The 23,950-nt window shown below is 48.6% G+C and overlaps 1 protein-coding gene across 4 annotated transcripts in view; it reads right to left on the reverse strand.

The window, feature by feature from the left end:
- The window catches only part of TDRD1 (tudor domain containing 1), a 99,690-nt gene that overhangs the window by 54,623 nt on the left and 21,117 nt on the right, over window positions 1-23,950 (reverse strand). For all 4 annotated transcript variants that reach the window (XM_073556615.1, XM_073556616.1, XM_073556618.1 and 1 more), the window contains exon 6: window positions 17,646-17,753. In XM_073556615.1, the coding sequence (XP_073412716.1) occupies window positions 17,646-17,753 (108 nt within the window). The remainder of the gene's footprint in view (window positions 1-17,645; window positions 17,754-23,950) is intronic.

Consider the following 23,950-nt stretch of genomic DNA (forward strand, 5'->3'; position numbering starts at 1 on the left):
ACTGGTCTCCTAGAATCCCTCAGGGAAATCACCAGCAAGGCAGAAGGGCGTCGGCTGCCTTATATCCAGTCAGCAATTCCAGTCACCCAGTCATCATCATCCTGCTCAGGTGCTTGGTAATCAGCCTCACTACCTTCCTTCACCAGAAGAGGGAGTTCATCAGACCTCAATGGTGAAGGGGAAAATGAACTCACAACAGTAGACCTTCATCGCCCTAACCAGGTCTAGCTTATTCAAGGAACGCTCAAGAGGATGGATTGGACCCGGACAAAAGGACGGAAGAACAATGTCCTCATTTAGGTGGAAAGTAGATACCACCTTAGGAAGGAAGGAAGGCGGGGGCCACAGGACCACCTCGTCTTGGTGGAGCACCAGGAAAGGGGGGCGACAAGAAAGGGCCGCCAATTCCGACACACGCCGGATGGAGGTGATGGCCACTAGAAAGGCTACTTTCCAGGAGAGAAAGGACAGGGAAACTTCCCTGAGAGGTTCAAAGGGTGAACCTTGTAGAGCCTCCAGGACCAGATTGAGATCCCATGGGTCTACGGGAGCGCGGTACGGAGGTGCCGCATGAGCACCCCCTAAAGAAAAGTCTTGACCTGCGGACGGGAGGCCAACGTCTTCTGGAAAACAATGGACAGCGCCGAGACTTGACCCTTTAAAGAGCTGAGGGCGAGGCCTGCATCTAGACCTGCCTGGACAAACGCCAGGATAGACGGGAGTGAAAAGGACATGGGTGGAATGTCATTGGCCTCGCACCAAGTGAAATAGGCCTTCCACATACGATAATAAATCCTGGAAGATGATGGCTTTCTGGCCCAGATCATGGTGAGAATAACCCGATCCGAAAAACCTGACCGTTTCAGAACCGCGGTTTCAACAGCCATGCCGTTAAACTGAGCGGCAGAGAATTGGGGTGGCAGACTGGACCCGGAGACAGCAGATCTGCTCTGTCTGGAAGCTTCCAGGGGGCGTCCGCGAGAAGGTTGACGATGTCCGCGAACCAAGACCTTCTGGGCCAATCCAGAGCAATGAGGATGACTGGTACCCCTTCTGCCTTGATTTTCTTCAACAGCTTGGGAAGGAGATGAAGGGGAGGGAACAGATACGGAAGCTTGAACTGAGACCAGGGAATGGTCAGAGCGTCGGTGCCCACTGCGATAGGATCTCGGGCCCTGGATACGAATTGTGGAACCTTTCTGTTCAGGCGAGACGCCAGCAGATCTACGTCCGGAGTTCCCCATCGGCGGCAAAGCTGACGAAAGACGTCCGGATGTAAGGACCACTCCTCCGCCGCGAGACTCTCGCGGCTGAGAAAATCGGCTGCCCAGTTGTCCACACCGGGAATGCGCACCGCGGATATCGCTGGGACTGATAACTCTGCCCAGTGGAGAATCTTGGACACTTTGTGAAGTACAGTATTCAGACGTACGGGACATCTTTTTCTCCAGGATCCATTTTTGTGCTTGCGATGCCATTTTGTTGTTTACAAGATAAATTTTGCAATTAGGTGAAAGTTCGCAGCTGTTATGAAACTAGACTGTTCTAGCTTCTACAAGATATGAGACTCTGAACAACGTGCTATTGTTCTATTCTCTACGTCACGTAACTAGGGACATTTATGTAGTTTCCGGTTTTCTTGCAATATTATTGGCTTATAAAGTGAACAGCATTACCATGATGTTATTTGTAGTTGAGAACTTTGCATAATTAAACAAAATATTATAAAAGAAGTGACAAAAATAAAGGGGCTTAGTGATCTGTCTTGATCCTCCCGTACAGAGACCCCCGTATCCGTGTGGTCATTCCCAGTTGCTAGCAACGCCCTGTAAATTAATTTGGAAATCACTGGATCAACCGTGAAGGGTTAATTTAGCCCTACCCCAACAGCTTGGTGCCCCCGAATAGGGACGCCTCGGCCCCTGGAGGACAACAAGACAAAGGACCCTCGGAGCGGACACGGGTGCTGGAAAATTAGGACTGATCATCCCCACGACAACCATGGTAAGTTGGCAGTTATACTGTTCAGAGTGACCGTTGGTGTGGTTTTCCTGTTCTTGTTGCTGCAGAGGATCTGAGGTTTGTCCCCGTGGTGGGGTGATTCATGGGTGGAATCATATAGAGGTGCAGTCCCGTTGGGGGCCCAGTGTTCGAACCATATCTCATAAGGGACGGACACCCCGGATTGACCAGTGATTGTGACTCTCTTTATAGTCAAAATATCCTGAAGTCCTGATCATTGTTAGTATCGGGCGTGGTGAGGTGATCGAAGACTGGGTAGGATACGTAACTCAGGTATATATATATATATATATATATATATATATATATATATATATATATATATATATATATATATATATATATATATATATATATAACCAGAGGTGTCCGGAGGGATAGTCTGAGAGGCCCTCCTCTTTTCACTGAGTACCGCGAATTTTTGGCTTCCTGGAGGGGGTTGGACCCGGTGGAACAAACAGACGGCCGCTCCAGTATTGTGCACAACTGAAGTAAGGATATTTAGCTCTAAATGAGAGAATCCGTGGAAGGAAAAGAAGAATTTTGTGGCTTGGCACATGAATTGTGTGACGAAGGTGTTAGGAAGAACAGAGGAAGTGAATTCTGATTGTTTCTGTTAATGTTATGTTGAAGAAGAAAAATTGTCTATTATGACAGGGACGGGATGTATTGTGGTTCAAGAAAGTGACTGTGGTGTGAGAAAGTGATTAAAGAAGGAACTGATATTAAGGAGACTAATGTGTCAGGCAGACAAATAGTTAAAAGTAATGATTTGAAAGAGGTCTACCAGCTAGATAAGGTCCCTCCCAAGGAAATATCATCCGGGCAGCACGGTGGCTCAGTGGTTAGCGCTGCAGCCTTGCAGCGCTGGGGTCCTGGGTTCAAATCCCACCAAGGACAACATCTGCAAGGAGTTTGTATGTTCTCCCCGTGTTTGCGTGGGTTTCCTCCCACACTTCAAAGACATACTGATAGGGAATTTAGATTGTGAGCCCCCATCGGGGACAGTGATGAAAATGTGTGCAAAACTGTAAAGCGCTGCGGAATATGTTAGTGCTATATAAAAATAAAGATTATTATTATTATTATCCGCCGCTAGCCTCAGTCCCCGTTATTCCTAATATTGCTAGTGGTTATGAGTATCCACCCCCTCCTATTTTAGTCACCCGATCCTGAGAGGAAAAAAAAAAAGTTTTCAGAAGAATTTAACCCATCTGTTCAGCAGAGAGGAAAAAAAAAAAAAAAAAAAAAAAGAAGCAAACTAGTAGCTGCTCCAGCCCCCACCATCGCGCTCAGCGCGGCTGCGAGCACACAGTTTGTCCCTTATCAGTGTGCCCTTCAGCCCATACAGCAAACTCTATGAACATAAGGATGAGTGACCTCATGGAGATCAACATCCAACACTGCGGAGACACCATCACATGTTTCTCAACGCAGTGATCTAGAGCAATGCCCCCATCCCTTATGGGAAATATGCAAAAGCATGTAAATCAACAGCCGCGGAGACACCATCACATGTTTCTCAACGCAAGCAATGACTAGCCAGGTCTTTCCCCGGGAAGGAACAACCACGGGAAGGGCAGTCTCCAATGAAGGAAACCACCTATGCCAAAACATGGTATCCATCCACAGACAGCTGTTTCGGGGTATTGCCCCTCATCAGTGTGGAGTAGGAAACTGGCTAGTAGGAGCAATGCCTAGTGAAAGGCTATGAACATAAGGATGAGTGACCTCATGGAGATCAACATCCAACACTGCGGAGACACCATCACATGTTTCTCAACGCAGTGATCTAGAGCAATGCCCCCATCCCTTATGGGAAATATGCAAAAGCATGTAAATCAACAGCCGCGGAGACACCATCACATGTTTCTCAACGCAAGCAATGACTAGCCAGGTCTTTCCCCGGGAAGGAACAACCACGGGAAGGGCAGTCTCCAATGAAGGAAACCACCTATGCCAAAACATGGTATCCATCCACAGACAGCTGTTTCGGGGTATTGCCCCTCATCAGTGTGGAGTAGGAAACTGGCTAGTAGGAGCAATGCCTAGTGAAAGGCTATGAACATAAGGTTGAGTGACCTCATGGAGATCAACATCCAACACTGCGGAGACACCATCACATGTTTCTCAACGCAGTGATCTAGAGCAATGCCCCCATCCCTTATGGGAAATAGCCTTTCACTAGGCATTGCTCCTACTAGCCAGTTTCCTACTCCACACTGATGAGGGGCAATACCCCGAAACAGCTGTCTGTGGATGGATACCATGTTTTGGCATAGGTGGTTTCCTTCATTGGAGACTGCCCTTCCCGTGGTTGTTCCTTCCCGGGGAAAGACCTGGCTAGTCATTGCTTGCGTTGAGAAACATGTGATGGTGTCTCCGCGGCTGTTGATTTACATGCTTTTGCATATTTCCCATAAGGGATGGGGGCATTGCTCTAGATCACTGCGTTGAGAAACATGTGATGGTGTCTCCGCAGTGTTGGATGTTGATCTCCATGAGGTCACTCATCCTTATGTTCATAGCCTTTCACTAGGCATTGCTCCTACTAGCCAGTTTCCTACTCCACACTGATGAGGGGCAATACCCCGAAACAGCTGTCTGTGGATGGATACCATGTTTTGGCATAGGTGGTTTCCTTCATTGGAGACTGCCCTTCCCGTGGTTGTTCCTTCCCGGGGAAAGACCTGGCTAGTCATTGCTTGCGTTGAGAAACATGTGATGGTGTCTCCGCGGCTGTTGATTTACATGCTTTTGCATATTTCCCATAAGGGATGGGGGCATTGCTCTAGATCACTGCGTTGAGAAACATGTGATGGTGTCTCCGCAGTGTTGGATGTTGATCTCCATGAGGTCACTCATCCTTATGTTCATAGCCTTTCACTAGGCATTGCTCCTACTAGCCAGTTTCCTACTCCACACTGATGAGGGGCAATACCCCGAAACAGCTGTCTGTGGATGGATACCATGTTTTGGCATAGGTGGTTTCCTTCATTGGAGACTGCCCTTCCCGTGGTTGTTCCTTCCCGGGGAAAGACCTGGCTAGTCATTGCTTGCGTTGAGAAACATGTGATGGTGTCTCCGCGGCTGTTGATTTACATGCTTTTGCATATTTCCCATAAGGGATGGGGGCATTGCTCTAGATCACTGCGTTGAGAAACATGTGATGGTGTCTCCGCAGTGTTGGATGTTGATCTCCATGAGGTCACTCATCCTTATGTTCATAGCCTTTCACTAGGCATTGCTCCTACTAGCCAGTTTCCTACTCCACACTGATGAGGGGCAATACCCCGAAACAGCTGTCTGTGGATGGATACCATGTTTTGGCATAGGTGGTTTCCTTCATTGGAGACTGCCCTTCCCGTGGTTGTTCCTTCCCGGGGAAAGACCTGGCTAGTCATTGCTTGCGTTGAGAAACATGTGATGGTGTCTCCGCGGCTGTTGATTTACATGCTTTTGCATATTTCCCATAAGGGATGGGGGCATTGCTCTAGATCACTGCGTTGAGAAACATGTGATGGTGTCTCCGCAGTGTTGGATGTTGATCTCCATGAGGTCACTCATCCTTATGTTCATAGCCTTTCACTAGGCATTGCTCCTACTAGCCAGTTTCCTACTCCACACTGATGAGGGGCAATACCCCGAAACAGCTGTCTGTGGATGGATACCATGTTTTGGCATAGGTGGTTTCCTTCATTGGAGACTGCCCTTCCCGTGGTTGTTCCTTCCCGGGGAAAGACCTGGCTAGTCATTGCTTGCGTTGAGAAACATGTGATGGTGTCTCCGCGGCTGTTGATTTACATGCTTTTGCATATTTCCCATAAGGGATGGGGGCATTGCTCTAGATCACTGCGTTGAGAAACATGTGATGGTGTCTCCGCAGTGTTGGATGTTGATCTCCATGAGGTCACTCATCCTTATGTTCATAGCCTTTCACTAGGCATTGCTCCTACTAGCCAGTTTCCTACTCCACACTGATGAGGGGCAATACCCCGAAACAGCTGTCTGTGGATGGATACCATGTTTTGGCATAGGTGGTTTCCTTCATTGGAGACTGCCCTTCCCGTGGTTGTTCCTTCCCGGGGAAAGACCTGGCTAGTCATTGCTTGCGTTGAGAAACATGTGATGGTGTCTCCGCGGCTGTTGATTTACATGCTTTTGCATATTTCCCATAAGGGATGGGGGCATTGCTCTAGATCACTGCGTTGAGAAACATGTGATGGTGTCTCCGCAGTGTTGGATGTTGATCTCCATGAGGTCACTCATCCTTATGTTCATAGCCTTTCACTAGGCATTGCTCCTACTAGCCAGTTTCCTACTCCACACTGATGAGGGGCAATACCCCGAAACAGCTGTCTGTGGATGGATACCATGTTTTGGCATAGGTGGTTTCCTTCATTGGAGACTGCCCTTCCCGTGGTTGTTCCTTCCCGGGGAAAGACCTGGCTAGTCATTGCTTGCGTTGAGAAACATGTGATGGTGTCTCCGCGGCTGTTGATTTACATACAGCAAACTCTGGCCCCCCCTCAGACTTCAGCTCCTAATCCTATGACTAGGAACCTTGCTCCTCAGCAATGCTGGCGCTGTGGCCGACTCGGACACTTCCAGAGAGACTGTCACACTCCCGCTGATAGATGCTACCCTCAAGTTCCCTCTTCTAATCGTAATCTAAATACTCCCAATTAACATACTTTTATAAACCATATCCCTGTGGGACCCTTCCCCGAGGTTACTGTTCAGTTCGTAATCTCTCCCACATGTCCAGTAAATTTACTAGGAGCAGATTTATTATCACAGTTCTGCTCCAGAATACAATTCCCAGATAATGGTCGGATGGTTCTTACGCTACGTAACTCCTATGCAGATGAAGACAGTGAGGAAATCTGAATTTTTCATGCCTTTCCCACAGATGCCACAAGGGGCCCAAAACAGTCCCAACCAGTTTGCAAAAAAAAAAAAAAATATGAGCGAGTGTCTTTTGCCATTGCTGCTTCTGTTAGCCTCCTCAAGCATCTGGCAGCACTGAACTGTCGGGTTTCGGCCTCGGGACTTCAGTTCTGCCCTGGTCAAGTGATATTCTTGGGTCACTGTCTCCTTCAGGGTGTCAGACACCTCGCAGAAGAAAGAAAAATAGCTGTCAGCTCCCTTCCTTTCCCAAAAGATGAAACTGAACTCCAGCGTTTTCTTATGCACTTATTTTTGTCAGTGGATACCGGATGCATCCCGCATAATGCAACCCCTTTACAACGCCTTGAAAGACGGTATAATGAACTATAAGGGAAGATGGCAGTGATGAGGATTACCTCCAACATGATTGTTCCCAACTTCTGATAGAAGAAACAGCTACTCCACCAAATGTCAGTGAGAATCCACTCCCAAATCCTGATCTGGTGTTATTCTCGGATGGTTCAAGATATGCTGACTAGTTTGGTAGATCCACACGGGATATGCTGTTACCACAGAGGACACTGTAGTGCACGCAGCTGCGCTCCCGCCCTCAGAGTCAGCACAAGAAGCAGAACTCCAGGCTCTGTCTACTGCATGTACTCTGGCCAAGAACAGACGGGCTAATATTTACACGGACTCACGGTATGCATTTGGTATTGCTCACAATTTTGGGGCTCTATGGGCCAATCGAGGGTTTATTACTACTGCCGGAACCCCAGTGAAAAATGCTGAAGCTGTTAAAACCCTCATGGACTCGATCAAATTACCTACTCAGGTGGCTATTATCAAAGTTAAGGCGCACGGTCCTAGGAACAGTCCACAGACTGTTGGCAATGCATTTGTGGATATGCAAGCAGAAGCCGCCGCTCTTTTACCCATTGAACCAACCATACCAACTATGGTGACCACACGCTCTCAACGTAAACAGTTACAAGAAGCACTGACCCTACAAGAACCTGAGGATCTACAACAGACTGAAGTTTTCTGTCGGACCCCGCGAGACCGCTTAATGACGATGCAGAGAATGTCTCCAAAGGAAGAGGTGAAGCAATGGAAGACTGATGGGGCACGAATGGATAATGGTCTCTGGAAAAAAAACTTGGTCTCCCTAAGCGGATGTACCCTGCTATTGCCACATGGGCACATGGACCTACACATCGAGGAAAGAATCAGGTCCTCGCACTGGTGCAAAAATTCTACTGGGCCCCGGTTCTCTAGTTAGCCGGAAGCATTCCCTGTTACCAACATGACTGCAAAGACCACAGCGAAGAAACTGGTGATGGAAGTTATATGCAGATATGGGGTTCCAGTAGTTGTTGAAAGTGACCAAGGTCCGGCCTTTTCTTCTCATGTGTACCAAGAAGTTCGGACAATGCTTGGATCCACTGTAGCCCTCCATACTCCGTACCACCCACAATCCAGTGGGAAAGTTGAGAGGCTGAACGGCACACTGAAGGGACAACTGACCAAAATGATGCAGGAGACTACGGCTCCATGGCCAGAGCTCCTACCCATTGTACTATACCACATTCGTACTACCCCTATTGCAAAATATGGCCTGTCCCCATATGAGATATTGTTTGGTGCTAGGCTCCCAGTTGCAAATTTCCAGCCTCAGCAGTTATCAGAAGAAACTGACCGTGCTGTTCAATGTGTTATTCTGCTTAGTAAAAATCTTGCTAACACCTATGTTCTAGTTTCCTTTTCTTTTCCAGATTCAGCAGAAACCAACACCTGTTATAACCTGAAGCCTGGTGACTTGGTAGTCGTGAAAAGGCATGTCAGAAAGCACGGACTAGAACCCTTGTATGACGGTCCCTATCAAGTCGTCCTCATCACCCAACAAGCCAATAGCAAATAAAGGGGCATAATGTTTTGGTTTTCCGCATTTTCCATATTATTATTGGTAGAAGTTAAAGTTAGAAGATATTCAAAGACTCAGAGATCAATATGATAAAGACAATGGTTGTAATAAGGACAGTTGGTGGTCAGACACCTTCTCCTCCCTCAATCCAGCCAATTGGTTTAAGGGAATTGGGGGCTGGATAGCTGGGATCTTACAGAGCTTGTTACACATTGCTGCCTGCATCCTTGCTGTGTATGTGATACTAAAACTTGTTCTTTTGTGTATTTCTGTATGTATTAGGAAATTCTGCACTAAGACAGCTAATGATGATACCAAAGGCGTCGTTGCCCCTGCTTTTCTCTGCACCGATCTCAAAAGGCTATATTTGATGAAGATGTTGAAGCCAAGCACATGGCTACCTACAAAAGATCTCCACCACCGTCGTAAAAAAAAAAAGTTGTTATTCGTGAACTGCAGTATACAGGGGGGACTGGTGCGCCGCGACAGCCATGACTGATAACACGGCCAGTACCCCTCAAGCTGATAGCTTGGGATAGCACCTCTGATGCTGCATATGTGTTAACAAAATTTATCTAGGGGGGAATTGTGAAGTACAGTATTCAGATGTACGGGACATCTTGTTCTCCAGGACCCATTTTTGTGTTTGCAACGCCATTTTGTTGTTTACAAGATAAATTTTGTAATTAGGTGAAAGTTCGCAGCTGTTATGAAACTAGACTGTTCTAGCTTGTACAAGATATGGGACTCTGAACAACGTGCTATTGTTTTATTCTCTACGTCACGTAACTAGGAACATTTATGTAGTTTCCGGTTTTCTTGCAATATTATTGGCTTATAAAGTGAAGCATTACCATGATATTATTGGTAGTTGAGAACTTTGCATAATTAAGTAAATTATTATAAAAGTGACAAAAATAAAGGGTCTTAGTGATCTGTCTCGATCCTTCCGTACAGAGACCCCCGTCTCCGTGTGGTCATTCCCAGTTGCTAACAACGCCCTGTGAATTAATTTGGAAATCACTGGATCAACCGTGAAGGGTTAATTTAGCCATACCCCAACAACTTCCGCTAGAGCAGAGGAACTCCGTGTCCCCCCTTGGTGGATGACGCATGCCACCGCTGTGGCATTGTCTGTCTGAATCCGGATCGACAGACCCCTGAGAAGCCTTTCCCAGTGAATGAGAGACAGATAAATCGCCCGAATCTTGAGGACGTTGATCAGCAGAGTTGTCTCTTGAGTCGACCACCGACCCTGAACAGTGTAATTGCGAAACACTGCACCCCAGCCGAGAAGCCTGGCGTCTGTTGTCACAATCTGCCAATGAATCGGAAGGAATGACCGGCCTAGGGAGATGAGAGGCGACGTCAGTCACCAATTGAGGGACTGTTTGACCCGGGACGAAAGGCGAATTGGACGATCCAGGGAAAGGACAGACCTGTTCCACCGCGACAGTATGGCTTGTTGGAGCGGTCTCGAGTGAAATAGAGCAAAGGGAATTGCTTCGGCCGTCGCCACCATCTTTCCCAAGACTTTCATGGCTGACGGGAAAGACGGAAGCTGGGGGCTCTGCAGCAATCGTACATCTCGCCGCAGAGAGATCATCTTCTCTTCGGGGAGGAAGACCCCCGATCGACGGTGTCGAACAATAGGCCTAGAAACACAAGACATTGAGTCGTAACAAGGCAGGACTTCCTTTTGTTTACGAGCCACCCGAATCTGGACAGGGTGTCGAGAAAGATGGTAAGACTTTGGTGAGCCTTGGGAAAGGACGGAGCTTTGATTAGAATGTCGTCGAGGAACGGAAAGAGGACGAGACCTCTGATCCTCAACAGGGCCATCAACGCCGCAATGGTCTTTGTAAACACTCTGGGTGCGGTGGCGAGACCGAACGGCTGAGCGATAAACTGGTAGTGGTCCTGATGAATAGCGAAGCGCAGGAATTTTTGATGCCCGGGAAAGATGGGAACATGCAGATAGGCATCATGAATGTCTATCGAGCACATGAATTCCTTTGCCTCCATAGAAGCGATTACTGAACGAAGGGACTCCATCCTGAAATGCCGCAGGCGAACCCTTTTTTTCAGTAATTTGTGATCCAGAATGGGCCGAACCGAGCCGCCTTTTTTCGGCACGACAAACAGGTTTGAGTAAAACCCTGTGAATCGTTCTGTTTTGGGAACGGGCACAATCACCCTGGAACTGAGAAGAGAGGCGATGGATGCAAAGAAACCCGGAACTAAGGCGGGGTCTTTTGGAGGTCGGGACTCGAAGAAGCGATCCCGGGGCCAAGACACAAACTCTATCTTGTATCCCGAGGATACAACTTCCCTGACCCAAGCATCTTCCATCAAGGCAAGCCAGACGTCTCTGAAGAAAAGGAGTCGGCCGCCCAGTTGGGAAGGCGTGTCGGAGCTTTGGTGATAGTCAAGCCGATGTGGACCGTCCAGATCTGGACCTGGAGGATCTGCCTTGGGAGGAGAGAGATCGCCAGGAGGGAGTGGGCGTAAAGGAGACCTTCTTCCTATCCTGGCGTGCTTGCGGCATCTGTTGGAAGGAGGGTCTGTCGATGCAACGCGGCGCAAAGACCGAAAGGGCCGAAACTGAAGCCTTGGAGGGGGTCTTTGAGGCTTGGACTGAGGGAGAAGAGAGCTTGTGCCCCCATTGGCGTCTTTAATAATCCGGTCCAGCTTGGAGCCTAAGAGACGCGCTCCCTGAAAAGGCAGATTGGTAAGGGACTTTTTTGATGACAAATCCGCTCGCCAAGCCTTAAGCCAAATTGTACGCCGGATTGCAACTACGTTGCTGGACGCTTGAGCTGTGCAAGACGCGGCATCCAAGGAGGCAGAGACCAAATATTCCCCTGCATGGGAGATCTGGTTGGCTAGCTCGGCCAGTCGGTCCGGTTGGGCTCTATCAAGAATGCCTTGGCGGAGATCCTCCGCCCAAGTAGCTATGGCCTTTGCTACCCAAGTGGAAGCAAAGACCGGGCATAGTACCGTTGCAGCCGCTTCGAATGCTGACTTTGCTAAGGATTCTATGATCCTGTCGTTAGAATCCCTTAGAGATGCCACACCTGAGATAGGAAAAACCGTGTTGTTAGATAGTCTGGACACAGGAGCACCCACCGAGGGGGAAGCTGACCAGTTGTCGGTGAGCTCTTGAGAAAAGGGATACAGCATGCCGAGCCGTTTCCCTCTTGGAAAACACCTGGTCAGATTTTCTCTTTCCCTGGTGAGAAGCTTGTCAAACTCAGAGTGAGAAGAGAAGACTCTGGAAGGTGCTTCTGTCCGCCTGAACGAAACCTCAAGATCTGAGGGTTTCGCAGGGGAGTCTGTGATCTCGAAAGTGTGGTTGATCGCTGCAATGAGGTTCTGTACCGTAACCTTCATGTCCGCGATATGGTCCGAATCCAGCTCTAAAATCCCTTCGGATGGCGCATCAGAGAATGCTTCGCCTAACTCGGGTGAGGAGGCACGGGAATGAGATTGCTGGGAAGGACTATGTGTTGAGATGGGGCGGAGATCCTGCCTGGGCCTTTTGCGGCTCATGCTGGCTAGCTCAGATGGAGCCTCTTGTGACCTGCTGGATCCTGCCGAGGCGTCTAGGGGCAACTTATCAAGCACAGCCACTAGGGACTGAGAGACCCTGGTAAGATCTGCCACTGATTGTGACAGAGAAGAAGCCCAGCCAGGAATGGGGGATTCACTCTCACGTGGAGCAACAGGGGGCTCCTGAGCGGCGGACTCAATGGGATTGCTGCAGTCGAGGCAGAGGGGAGTGGACTGACCTGAGGGAAGTTTGCGATTGCAAGAACATGCAAAGTACTTGACTAAGGTGCAAGTGGAAGCAGGAGGACAAGCACGATCAGGCTTAGAATTAGACATAATGAAGGAAAGTCACTGAAGCAGTGCCAGAGGTTGGGGGACAGGAGGCAGAGGAGGGTGGCAGTCTGCAGTTGCAGAGCTACTCACGGTCCGGTGTCCTGTGGATGCTTCCAGCAAGCGATGTTGCACGGCTCGTCTGGACTTGCAGGGCCAAGGCAGAGGAGACAGAGTCCGGCTGACAGGCTGAGAAAATGGCAGCAGCCTGATGGGAGCAGAGTACGAAGAGCGCGCTTTCCTGCAGAGATCGAGGAAGAGGATGGGCGGAGCTAACCGCCAATGGTGAAGATGGCGCCGCCCGCTGAAACTAGACAGGCTAGGGGTGGGTGAGCCGAGCGCCGCCACAGGGACGCATAACACCGGGGGAGAAGGCGGTGGGCGGGCCTAAAACGGGCGGGAGAGAAGGCCACCTAAGAATGAGGGGGGGGCGAGGCCGCGACACAGAACAAGGCGCAAAATGAAGCCGGGGCCTGGAGTAAGTGCGGCGGCCGCCGGGGAGCGCGGGGCGGCACGGAGGCTGAAATAAGTTAAGTGCAGCCGGGGAAAACGGGGGCAGGGTGAAAGGAAACTGTCACGGAGAGACACCCTGGTGTGCCGTGATCCTCGGAAGATATTGCGATTCAGGGGCCCTATACTTACCCTCTGTCTTGATCCGTCTTCTGAGCAAACCTGGGGAAGGAAAGTACCTTCATCATCCAGCGTGCATGATTCCTGTAGAGGGATGTCCGCGCCTCATCCAAACCGACAGGCTCTGGTAGGCAAGTGGGTGGGAGACGAGGACCATCTGGATTGCTGACACACACCTGTGTTAGGCTCTTGGTCCTGCTGTAGAGAGCTATGAGGATACGGGGTGGCAGTACACGCCGTACTCAGTCTCTTTGTGGGACTACAGATGTGACCATTCACTCTGTATCCCTCCGGAAACCTGAAAGGAAAAAACGACGCATACTGAGGTAGATATGGGTCTAATGAAAGACCCGTGTCCACCTCCTACTGACACTAAGCTAAACTGAGGAAATTATTGCCGGTCGGTGGGGTGTACACTGCGGAGGAGGAGCTAACCTTTTTCTGTACATAGTGTCAGCCTCCTAGTGGCAGCAGCATACACCCATGGCTTCTATGTCCCCCAATGAAGCTATAGAGAAAACTGCACCCCTCAAGCTACTCAACCACATTCAAGAAGCTTATTAACCCTTCAGGTGCTTCACAGGAATTTGTGGAATGTTTAAAAAAAAACAAAAAAAAACGAACATTTAACTTTTTTTCCCCAAAAAATGTACTTCAGATCCTGGGAGGGAAGGAGCGCCGTTTGACTTTTTCAACGCAAAATTGGCTGGAATTGAGATTGGATACCATGTCGCATTTGGAGAGGCCCTTATGTGCCTAAACAGTGGAAACCCCCCAAAAGTGACACCATTTTGGAAATAGACTCCCCCAAAAAACTTATCTAGATGTGTGGTGAGCACTTTGGACCCCCCAAGTGCTACACAGAAGTTTATATTGTAGAGCCGTAAAAATACATAATCACATTTTTTGCACAAAAATGATCTTTCTGCCCCAAATTTTTTTATTTTACCAAGGGTAACAGGAGAAATTGGACCCCAAAAGTTGTTGAGCAATTTCGGTTGAGTACGCCGATATCCCTTATGTTTGGGAATACTACTTTTGAGGCACAGTGCAAAGCTCAGAAGGGAAGAGGCGTCATAATGGAGTTCAGATTTTGCTGGAATGGCTTGAGGGTGCCATGTCACATTGGCAGAGCCCCTGAGGTGCCGGAACAACAGAGACCCCTATATGTGAACTCATTTTACAAACTAGACTCCCCAATGAAATCATCTAGGGGTGCAGTGATCATATTACCACCACATGTGCCTCACAGAATTTTATACCACTGAGCGGTGAAGAAAGCATAAATTACATTTTTACCACTAAAATGTTGTTTTAGCAGCAAGTTTTTAATTTTTCTAAGGGCTAATAGGAATTTTTTTTTTTTTACAACAAACTGAGGTCCATATTTTGCCGAGTGCGCCAATTGGGAAATATTTTTCAGGCACAGTGCAAAGCTCGGAAGGGAAGGAGCGCCAGTTTTAACTGTTATGGTTTGCAGGTGCCATGACCCACTGGGAGAGCCCATGAGGCGCCAGAACAGCAGAGCCCCCCCATAAGTGACCCCATTTTCCGAACTACACTTCTAAATGAATTCATCTAGGGGTTCAGTGATCATATTGACACCATGGGTGTGCCACAGAATTTTATACCATTGGGCAGTGAAGACAAACACAGGATTTTTGGATTGCTTACCGTAAAATCTGTTTCTCGGAGCCTTCATTGGGGGACACAGAAACCATGGGGTGTATGCTGCTGCCACTAGGAGGCTGACACTATGCACAGAAAAAGGTTAGCTCCTCCTCCGCAGTGTACACCCCACCGACCGGCACTAATTTCTTCAGTTAGTGAGAAAGCAGTAGGAGAAGTAACAAAACAGAATGAAAACAGAACAGACAACTCAACTGTAATCAACAAACAACATAAAACAGGAGTTGCAGAACATGGGAGGGTGCTGTGTCCCCCAATGAAGGCTCCGAGAAACAGATTTTATGGTAAGCAACCCAAAAATCCTGTTTTCTCTATCGCTTCATTGGGGGACACAGAAACCATGGGACATCCCAAAACGGTCCCTGGGGAGGGAAAAGCAAACTTCCATTAGGTCTGAGAACTCACCACCGCCGCCTGCAAGATCCTTCTGCCTAGGCTGGCATCCGCCAAAGCGTAGGTGTGGACCTTGTAAAATTTGGCAAACGCATGGATCGAAGACCAAGTTGCAGCTTTGCAAAGCTGCAGTGCGGAGGCTCTGTGGCGCACCGCCCAAGAGGCACCCACTGCCCGGGTAGAGTGAGCTCTGATTCCAGGAGGGGGCACTCGATGCTTGACCCGGTAGGCTTCCAAAATTGCCGATCTGATCCAGAGAGCAATAGTAGCCTTGGAGGCCGGCTGACCCTTCCGCGCACCATCTGGAATGATGAAAAGTGAGTCTGTCTTCCGCAAGGGAGCTGTCCTAGCCAGGTAGACCTTCATCGCCCTGACCCGGTCTAGCTTATTCAAGGAGCGCTCCAGAGGGCAGATCGGACCAGGACAAAAGGACGGGAGAACAAAGTCCTCATTTAGGTGGAAAGTAGACACCACCTTAGGAAGGAAGGAAGGCGGGGGCCGCATGACCACCTTATCCTGGTGGAGCACCAAGAAAGGGGGGCGACAAGAAAGGGCCGCCAATTCCAACACGCGCCGGATGGAGGTGATGGCCACTAGAAGGCCACTTTCCTGGAGAGAAAGGATAGTGAGACTTCCCTGAGAGTTTCAAAGGGTGACCCTTGAAGAGCCTCCAGGACCAGATTGAGATCCCATGGATCCACCGGAGCGCGGTACGGAGGTGCCGCATGAGCCACTCCCTGAAGAAAGGTCTTGACCTGCAGACGGGAGGCTAACGTCTTCTGGAACAGGATGGAAAGCGCCGAGACTTGACCTTTTAAAGAGCTGAGGGCAAGGCCCGCATCTAGGCCTGCCTGGTGGAAAGCCAGGATGGAAGGGAGTGAAAAGGACATGGGCGGAATGTCATTGGCCTCGCACCAAGTGAAATAGGCCTTCCACGTACGATAATAGAAACTAAATATTCCCCTGTTTTGGAGATCTGGTTGGCAAGCTCGGCCTGACGCTCTGGTTGGGCTCCATCAAGAATGCCTTGGCGGAGATCCTCCACCCAAGTAGCTATGGCTTTTGCCCCCCAAGTGGAAGCGAAGGCCAGGCTTAGCACCGTAGCAGCCGCTTTGAATGCTGACTTTGCTAAGGATTCTATGATCCTGTCGCTAGAATCATTTAGAGACGCCACACCTGAAATCGGAAGGACCGTGTGGTTAGATAGTCTGGACACAGGACTACAGAGGGGGAAGCCGACCAGTTGTCAGTGAGCTGTTGAGAGAACGGATACAGCACGCCAAGACGCTTCCCTCTTTGAAAGCGCCTGGTCCTGGTCCATGTGACACGCATCGGTGCCGGAGAAGAGAGTAACATTTAAATGATAAAAGTGAGAATACCATCCCCAAGCTGTGACTGTGAGCTTTAGTAAGGCTGGTTGCAAAAAATGGGGTGGGGGGGCAACACACTTTTTTTTTTTTTTTTAATATTTAATAACTAAAAAAAAAAAAAACCACCCCTCTATTCTTGATAACCAGCCTTCCTGAAGATGACAGCTGAGGGTTGCAGCCCCCAGCTGTGAGATTTGCCTGGCTGGTTATAGAAAATACAGGGGAACCCACGCCGTTTTTTGTTCATTTATTTCTAGCCCAGGCAGCGGCTAGAAAACCCCCATCAGCCGCTCCTGCTGTCCCTGCTATTAGCAGCAGCAATGGTAGGCTGATGGGAGTAATAGTCCAATGAGGCGCTGTCTGCTGTCTCTTTTATCATTTAAATGTAACTCATCATTCTCCTCTGCTCGCGCCGATCGCCGGCAGAGTACAGGAGAATGATGAGAGCCGTGTTCAGCACCCGGCGCCAGGGAACAGCGCTTACTGTAACGCTTCTTCCCTGGCGCCCGTCCGTGTGGTACTGATGCGGCACACGCATGCCACACATGTGCCACAAGTATTACACACACGGTCACTGACATCCCCGGTACCGGAAATATCAGGACATGTGAAAGAGGCGTTATAGCGAGTTCACAAGCTAAAAGATGCTTTTTATTGCAAAAAAATAGTTTTTGCATCACCACATCTTGAGAGATATAACTCCGTCCTGCGTCCCCTGATGATGGTGTCGGGCTTTGGGCTTACAGGAATCCCGAATGTCCTTGGTAAGTGATACGGCAGCTGCAGCGGTGCAAGATCCGGAGCTGCGCAGGTGACGCAGTTACCTTACTGTGCAGATGTTTTACCTGAAATTCTGTCCCTTTGCTCAGCAACTCCTTCTGTAAGTCACAGAGTAGAATCTTCCTTTCATTCACCTCTTCATGTTTGGGGTCAGGAGTTTGGGAAGTTTCGGTCTGAAAGGTAAGAAATACATATATTCATATATATTGTGTGACGTCGACATTTACAATGCAGCAATAACATGTAAGGAAAAGTGTCACAGAGGTCTGGGATTTACGCCAGCGATCTTCTTTCAAAGATATTTAGAAAAGAGACTCTTGTCATTAATTGTTATGGAGCGAGATCATCAAGTCCCCTCTTGCCCCTCATTACCAGGCGCCACTCACCACTGGGTACCCCTCACTGCGACCTATACAGATTAAACTTCTACATGTCAAGGACAGCGATGCCAGTAACGGTTCTGCCCTGATCACTGATGGCAGCAAAGTTTCAATTTATTCGGATTTTTCAGTGGAATTGCAGAAAAGGAGGGAGAAATTCAGGGACATTAAACATGGGCTATGTGATGAACAAGTCCTGTGTTTGATGATGTATCCGGCCCGTCTCCGTGTGTGGGGCTTCGATACGGCTCGATGCAAATGAGAGATCCATAAAATGTGAAGCGGGACGACGTCACTTATTCCTCCGCCATGATTCATTCATGAAGAGTTTACTTTCTTCTATCACTACTACTCGCTTACAGTCCTCACACTGATAGAATAAGAGATATGCGGGTGTTATCTGTTGTTTCTCACATATTCTTCTTCTTGAGATACTTTCATAAATACAGAATCTTTTTAGGAAACGTCTATGAAGAAAAAACATCTGGGAACCAAATTACAAACACTTTGCCGGGATAAAGATATGGGAGGATTGTCAATACCAGACCCGGGGATACATTACATTGCTTCGCAATTGTGTCATTTTCACAGGTGGGCTCAGAGAGATAGTATGGGCAGATCGGGGGTCCGAACTCACGCGAATCCACTTGGAACTCCCCACAGTGTTTTAGGAATAGTATTACCATGAAAAAAGCAAAAAACGGAGCAGCTCCACCAGATGATTAGTTTAAATCTATATGCAACAGCTTAATATTGCAATTATAGGTAACTGGTACACAGAAACGGAAAACCAGCAGTGAATAGAGCAACATCATAACCCTGATGGCACATATAAATGATATCTATGGCAAAGAATATCAGCATATGATTGTGAGAATAGAAAAATATGGAACAATCTCATTTTGGATCTCGTGGAGGGAGTGCTCGGGGCGAGACTGGAACCAGAGCCCAGAAGATGTATACTGGGTCTTTAGGTGGAAACACACAGGTGCTACTGACAAAATTAGAGTATCATCAAAAAGCCGGATTACTTACCGGTAATGCTCTTTTAGCGAGTCCACGACAGCACCCACTGGAGGTATCGGATCCGCCCCATTTGGAACAGGAAACCCTACAGGAAAGATAAAAGGGGCGGTCCGCCTTTCCTCCTCAGTTTTGCATTTCAGAGTACCAGGAGGACCGCCAAGGATTAGGCAATGTTTTGTACTTATATCTTTACTTATCCAACTTTAGCAGATATACTTTTAACATTGATATTTGTAGCAGGGAGGGAAGTGAGCGGGTGCTGTCGTGGACTCACTAAAAGAGCATTACCGGTAAGTAATCCGGCTTTTTACCCTTCGCCACGACAGCACCCACTGGAGAGATTCCAGAGACCATCACCTGGGTGGGACCACCGTGCCAAGGACAGTCCTGCCAAAGCTTAGGTCAGAGGTAGACGAAAGATCCAGTCTATAGTGTCTATAGAAGGTAGAAGGGGATGACCAAATTGCCGCCTTACATATGGTTTCAATTGGAACTTCTCCCCTCTCCGCCCAGGAAGCCGCCATTGCTCTGGTGGAATGTGCTCTGATGTTTCCCGGAGGTTCTTCATTTTTTGCAGAGTAGGCTAAACGAATGGCATCCCTGATCCACCGGGAAATGGTGCTTTTTGTGACTCCATACCCTTTCTTACGGCCCTGAAAAGAAATGAAGAGAGCCCTACACTGCCTCCAGCTTTCAGACCTCTCAATATACTTTAGGACAGTTCTTCTGACGTCCAAAGTGTGGAATTTCTGCTCTTCCGGAGTGGAGGGATCTTCAAAGAAGGTTGGGAGGAGTATCTCCTGAGACCTATGGTACCTTGTTGATACCTTAGGCAGGTATGAGGGGTCTGGCTTCAATATTAATCTATCCCGATATACCTGCAAAAAGGGTGGATCTATGGACAGGGCCTGGATATCACCCACTCTCCTAGCGGATGTCAGTGCTACCAAGAGGGCCATCTTAAATGATAAATATTTAAGGGCTATCGTATCTATCGGTTCAAAAGGTTGTTCTGTAAGGGCGTCTAACACCAAGTTTAAGTCCCATGTAGGGATTGTGGGTATGTGAACCGGAGTTATTCTTTCACATGCCGTAATGAATCGTGATATCCACTTATTCCCTGCTATATTATGGCCATACAGCGCCCCCAACGCAGACACCTGTACTTTCAGTGTGCTTACTGACAAGCCCAATTCCTTTCCCTTTTGTAGGAATTCTAAGATAGGGACTATCGGGACTTCTGCTGTATGAGATGCTGTATGAAACTCTAGGAATTTCTTCCATATTCTTTTATAAATTTGGGTTGTGGACTGCTTCCTGCTCTGCAGGAGCGTAGTAATTAATGATTGCGAAAACCCTCTTGATCTTAATAGGTGCCTTTCAAGTTCCACGCCGTCAAGTGTAAGTTGTCCACTTGAGGGTGGAAGAAAGGGCCTTGGGAGAGTAGGTCGGGGTTTGGGGGGAGAACCCAAGGGTCTGTCACTGACATAATTCGTAGCCACGAGAACCACGGTCTCTTGGGCCAGAATGGTGCTATTAGGATTACTCTCGCCTTTTCCTCTCTGATTTTCTGAATCACTTGTGGCAGGAGAATCAATGGAGGGAAGGCGTATGCCAGCTTGAATCTCCATGGGGCCTGAAGGGCATCCAGTATGTCTGGGTGATCTGCTGGAGACAGGGAAGCAAAGGTCTTTGTCTGTTTTCTCTTGTGGCAAAGAGGTCCACTTGAGGATGCCCCCATAGAGCCACTATGTTCTGGAAGATTTGGTGATTGAGGCACCACTCCCCTTGCCGAAGTGTGTGTCGGCTTAAGAAATCTGCTTCTTGATTGTCCTCTCCTCTGATATGAAGAGCTGAGAGGGACAACAAATTGCTTTCGGCTAAGTCTAAGATTCTTGCCGCAGAAGACATCAGAGTCTCTGATCGAGTACCTCCTTGTCTGTTTATGTAGGCCACTGTGGTGGTGTTGTCCGACAGGATCCTGACATGTTTCTGTTGGAGCTGTGGAAGGAAATAATGTAGAGCATAGTATACTGCTGTCAGTTCTTTTAAATTAGACGAGTATTCTCTTTACTCTCTATTCCATCTTCCTTGACAAAAGCTATTCCCCATATGGGCTCCCCAGCCTTGGGGGCTAGCGTCGGTGGTCAGGATACTAGATAGTACTATGACCCATGGGACTCCTGAGGATAGATGGTCATCCTCTAACCACCATTCCAGAGAAGTCAAGACCTCCTGCGTTAGAGTTATCTTACTCTCGAGGTGACCACCATGTCGCCTCTCCTCCTGGAGGATCTGATGCTGGAGTGTGCGGACATGAAAATGGGCCCACCGGACTGCAGGGGCACAGGATTCTAGCGACCCCAATAGCGACATTGCCCCTCTCAGAGACATGCGTGGTCTATCTATAGCTGCCTCTACTTTTTCTTTTGTTAGTGCAATCTTTACCTGCGGAAGTAGACATTTCTGGGTTATGGAGTTCAATTGGAACCCCAAAAACATCTGGAGGGATTGCGGAACGAGCCTGGACTTCTGTACATTGATGATCCAGCCTAGGTCCTGCAAGGATGAGATTGCATCAGCCACTCTTTCGGTACATTGGGTATCCGAGTTCCCGATTATTAGGAAGTCGTCTAAGTAAGGTACGATTACAGTATCTTTTTGACGAACATAGCCCATCACCTCTGCCATCACCTTGGTGAAGATTCTTGGCGCTGTTGAGAGGCCGAAAGGCATGGCTGTGTATTGAAAATGACGGACCTTGCCATCGAATACCACTGCGACCCTTAGATATTTTTGGTATCTATTATGGATAGGAAGATGATAATAAGCATCCTTTAAATCAATCCCCGCCATCACACAATTTGGAAAAAGAAGCTTTATGGTGGATCTGATTGATTCCATCTTAAACTTATAATTTTTAATAAACGTATTAAGCTTCCTTAAATTAATAATTGTTCTAAATGTACCATCTGGTTTGGAAATTAAAAATAAGGGAGAGTAGAACCCTCTACCTTCCTGTCCCTCTGGGACCTCTACTAAAAACCCCTTTGCATAGTAGGCTCCGAATCTCTTCTTCGAGGGCCTTTTGTTGGGCCATAGAGTTAAGGAGGGTTAGGACAAAGAAATCATAAGGATTTTGAAGGATATTCTATTTTCATTCCTTCTTTTATAATACTCAAGATCCATGGGTTTGAGGATATTTGCTCCCATTTTGGATAAAAGAACCGTAATCTACCCCCTACAGGTGGGTTTGACTCCTTAATTTCTATTTTCCCTTCGGAAAGTTGGACCCCTGAACATGGTACCCTTTTGTTTCTCTTCTTTTGTGGCCCATCTATTTGGCCTTTCCGTTTGCCTCCTTCTTCCAAACGGTCGCCTCTTAAAGGTTCTCCTATAGAAAGGGATAGAAGAGTCAGGGAACGCCTTCTTCCTTTCCTTTGGCGAGTATCTCGTCTAGGGCCTTCCCGAAGAGAAACTCACCCTCACACGGGGTTGCACAGATCTTAGCCTTTGATTGCGCGTCCCCCTTCCAGCTCTTCATCCACAACGCCCTTCTGGCGTTGTTCACTAGAGCTGCTGATCTTGCTGCCAGCCGTAGAGTGTCTGCCGACGCATCAGCCATAAAGGCAGCTGCCCCCCTTATCAATGGGATAGCGGCCCTTAATTTTTCTCTGGACACCTTTTGCTCGATTTGTTGATCCAGCTGGTCCAACCACACGAGCATGGATCTAGTGGTGCATGTGCTGGCTACCGCTGGCTTAAATATACCCGTGGTAGACTCCCAAGACCTCTTCAATGATGATTCCGCCTTGCGGTCTAACGGGTCTGCCAACAAGCCTGCGTCCTCTACTGGAATAGCCGATTGTCTCGAAGTAGAGGATATCACGGCATCCACTTTTGGCACTTTGGTCCATTTTAATAGTTCCTCATTGCTGAAAGGATACTTTCTTTTTGAGGCTGATGGGAGAAAACTTCTTTGGTCATTTTTTTCACATTCCCTCTTTATTAGGGCCTTAATTGCCGGTATTACCGGGAACGCTCTCCTTTTCTTTTCCGCCAATCCCGCAAACATTATGTCCTGTGCGGTTTGGGCACCCCTTGGTTCCTCACACCCCATAGTGCTTCTCACCGACTTGACTAGGTTGTCCACACTGTCTAGGGGGAAACATGACTGTCCCTCCATGTCTGATGATGACGAGGATGTTAGTGAGGAGTCAGAGATTAACCCCCCTTCTTCCCCTGACTCTGAGCTGAGGGTTAACTGTTTCTTGCTGCCAGTCTCTGAGGGAGTTTTGGCGCGATTAATAGCCTGTATCTCCTCCCTGATTATAGCTCTAATGTCCTTTGTCGACAATGCGGTCCCTTGCTTTGTCTCTCTGGTGCACTGCTTACAGAGCTTCTTAGGGTAGGAGTCAGGGAGAGGTTCCGAGCATAGCGCACATTCTTTATGCTTGGATTTATCCTTTTTCTTGGTCTAGAAGGGGACACCAAGGCGGGGGGGGGGGGGGTAGGAGAGGTCAGCTTAGTAGGCAGAGTATATGCTTTGCACACTCACCCAGTGAAGCCTTATATTACCGCATCAGATGGCTGAGACGTCCTAGGCCTTGATTCTCCTGCTTCATTCCTGCGGCCGGTGTTGCGGTCCCTGGTGGAGCTACCTCCTGCAGAATCCCCCGCTGGAGCGTGTGCTTCCGTTGGGGACGACATTGCTGCATCGGCGCTCAGCTGCACCGCTGTTTAAATAACTTGCTCTTTTTTTTTTTCCTTCCTGCCGTCCCCCGGAAGTTGCTCCTCCTCCCAGAGATCACCGCACGCGTGCCCGACGCTCAGCCATCCCGCCCCGGAAGTTCAACCATTACTTCCGGGGGGGGGTCAGGAGACTGTGCGCCGGCCGGCTACCGCGCCGCTTCACCGCGCGGCCCCGCTCCCCACGCGGTCCCCTCCTCCATGCACCGCCACCG

This window comes from Dendrobates tinctorius, unplaced genomic scaffold (assembly GCF_039654945.1).
Source record: "Dendrobates tinctorius isolate UK_male_01 unplaced genomic scaffold, ASM3965494v1 ptg000236l, whole genome shotgun sequence".
NCBI classification, from domain to species: domain Eukaryota; kingdom Metazoa; phylum Chordata; class Amphibia; order Anura; family Dendrobatidae; genus Dendrobates; species Dendrobates tinctorius.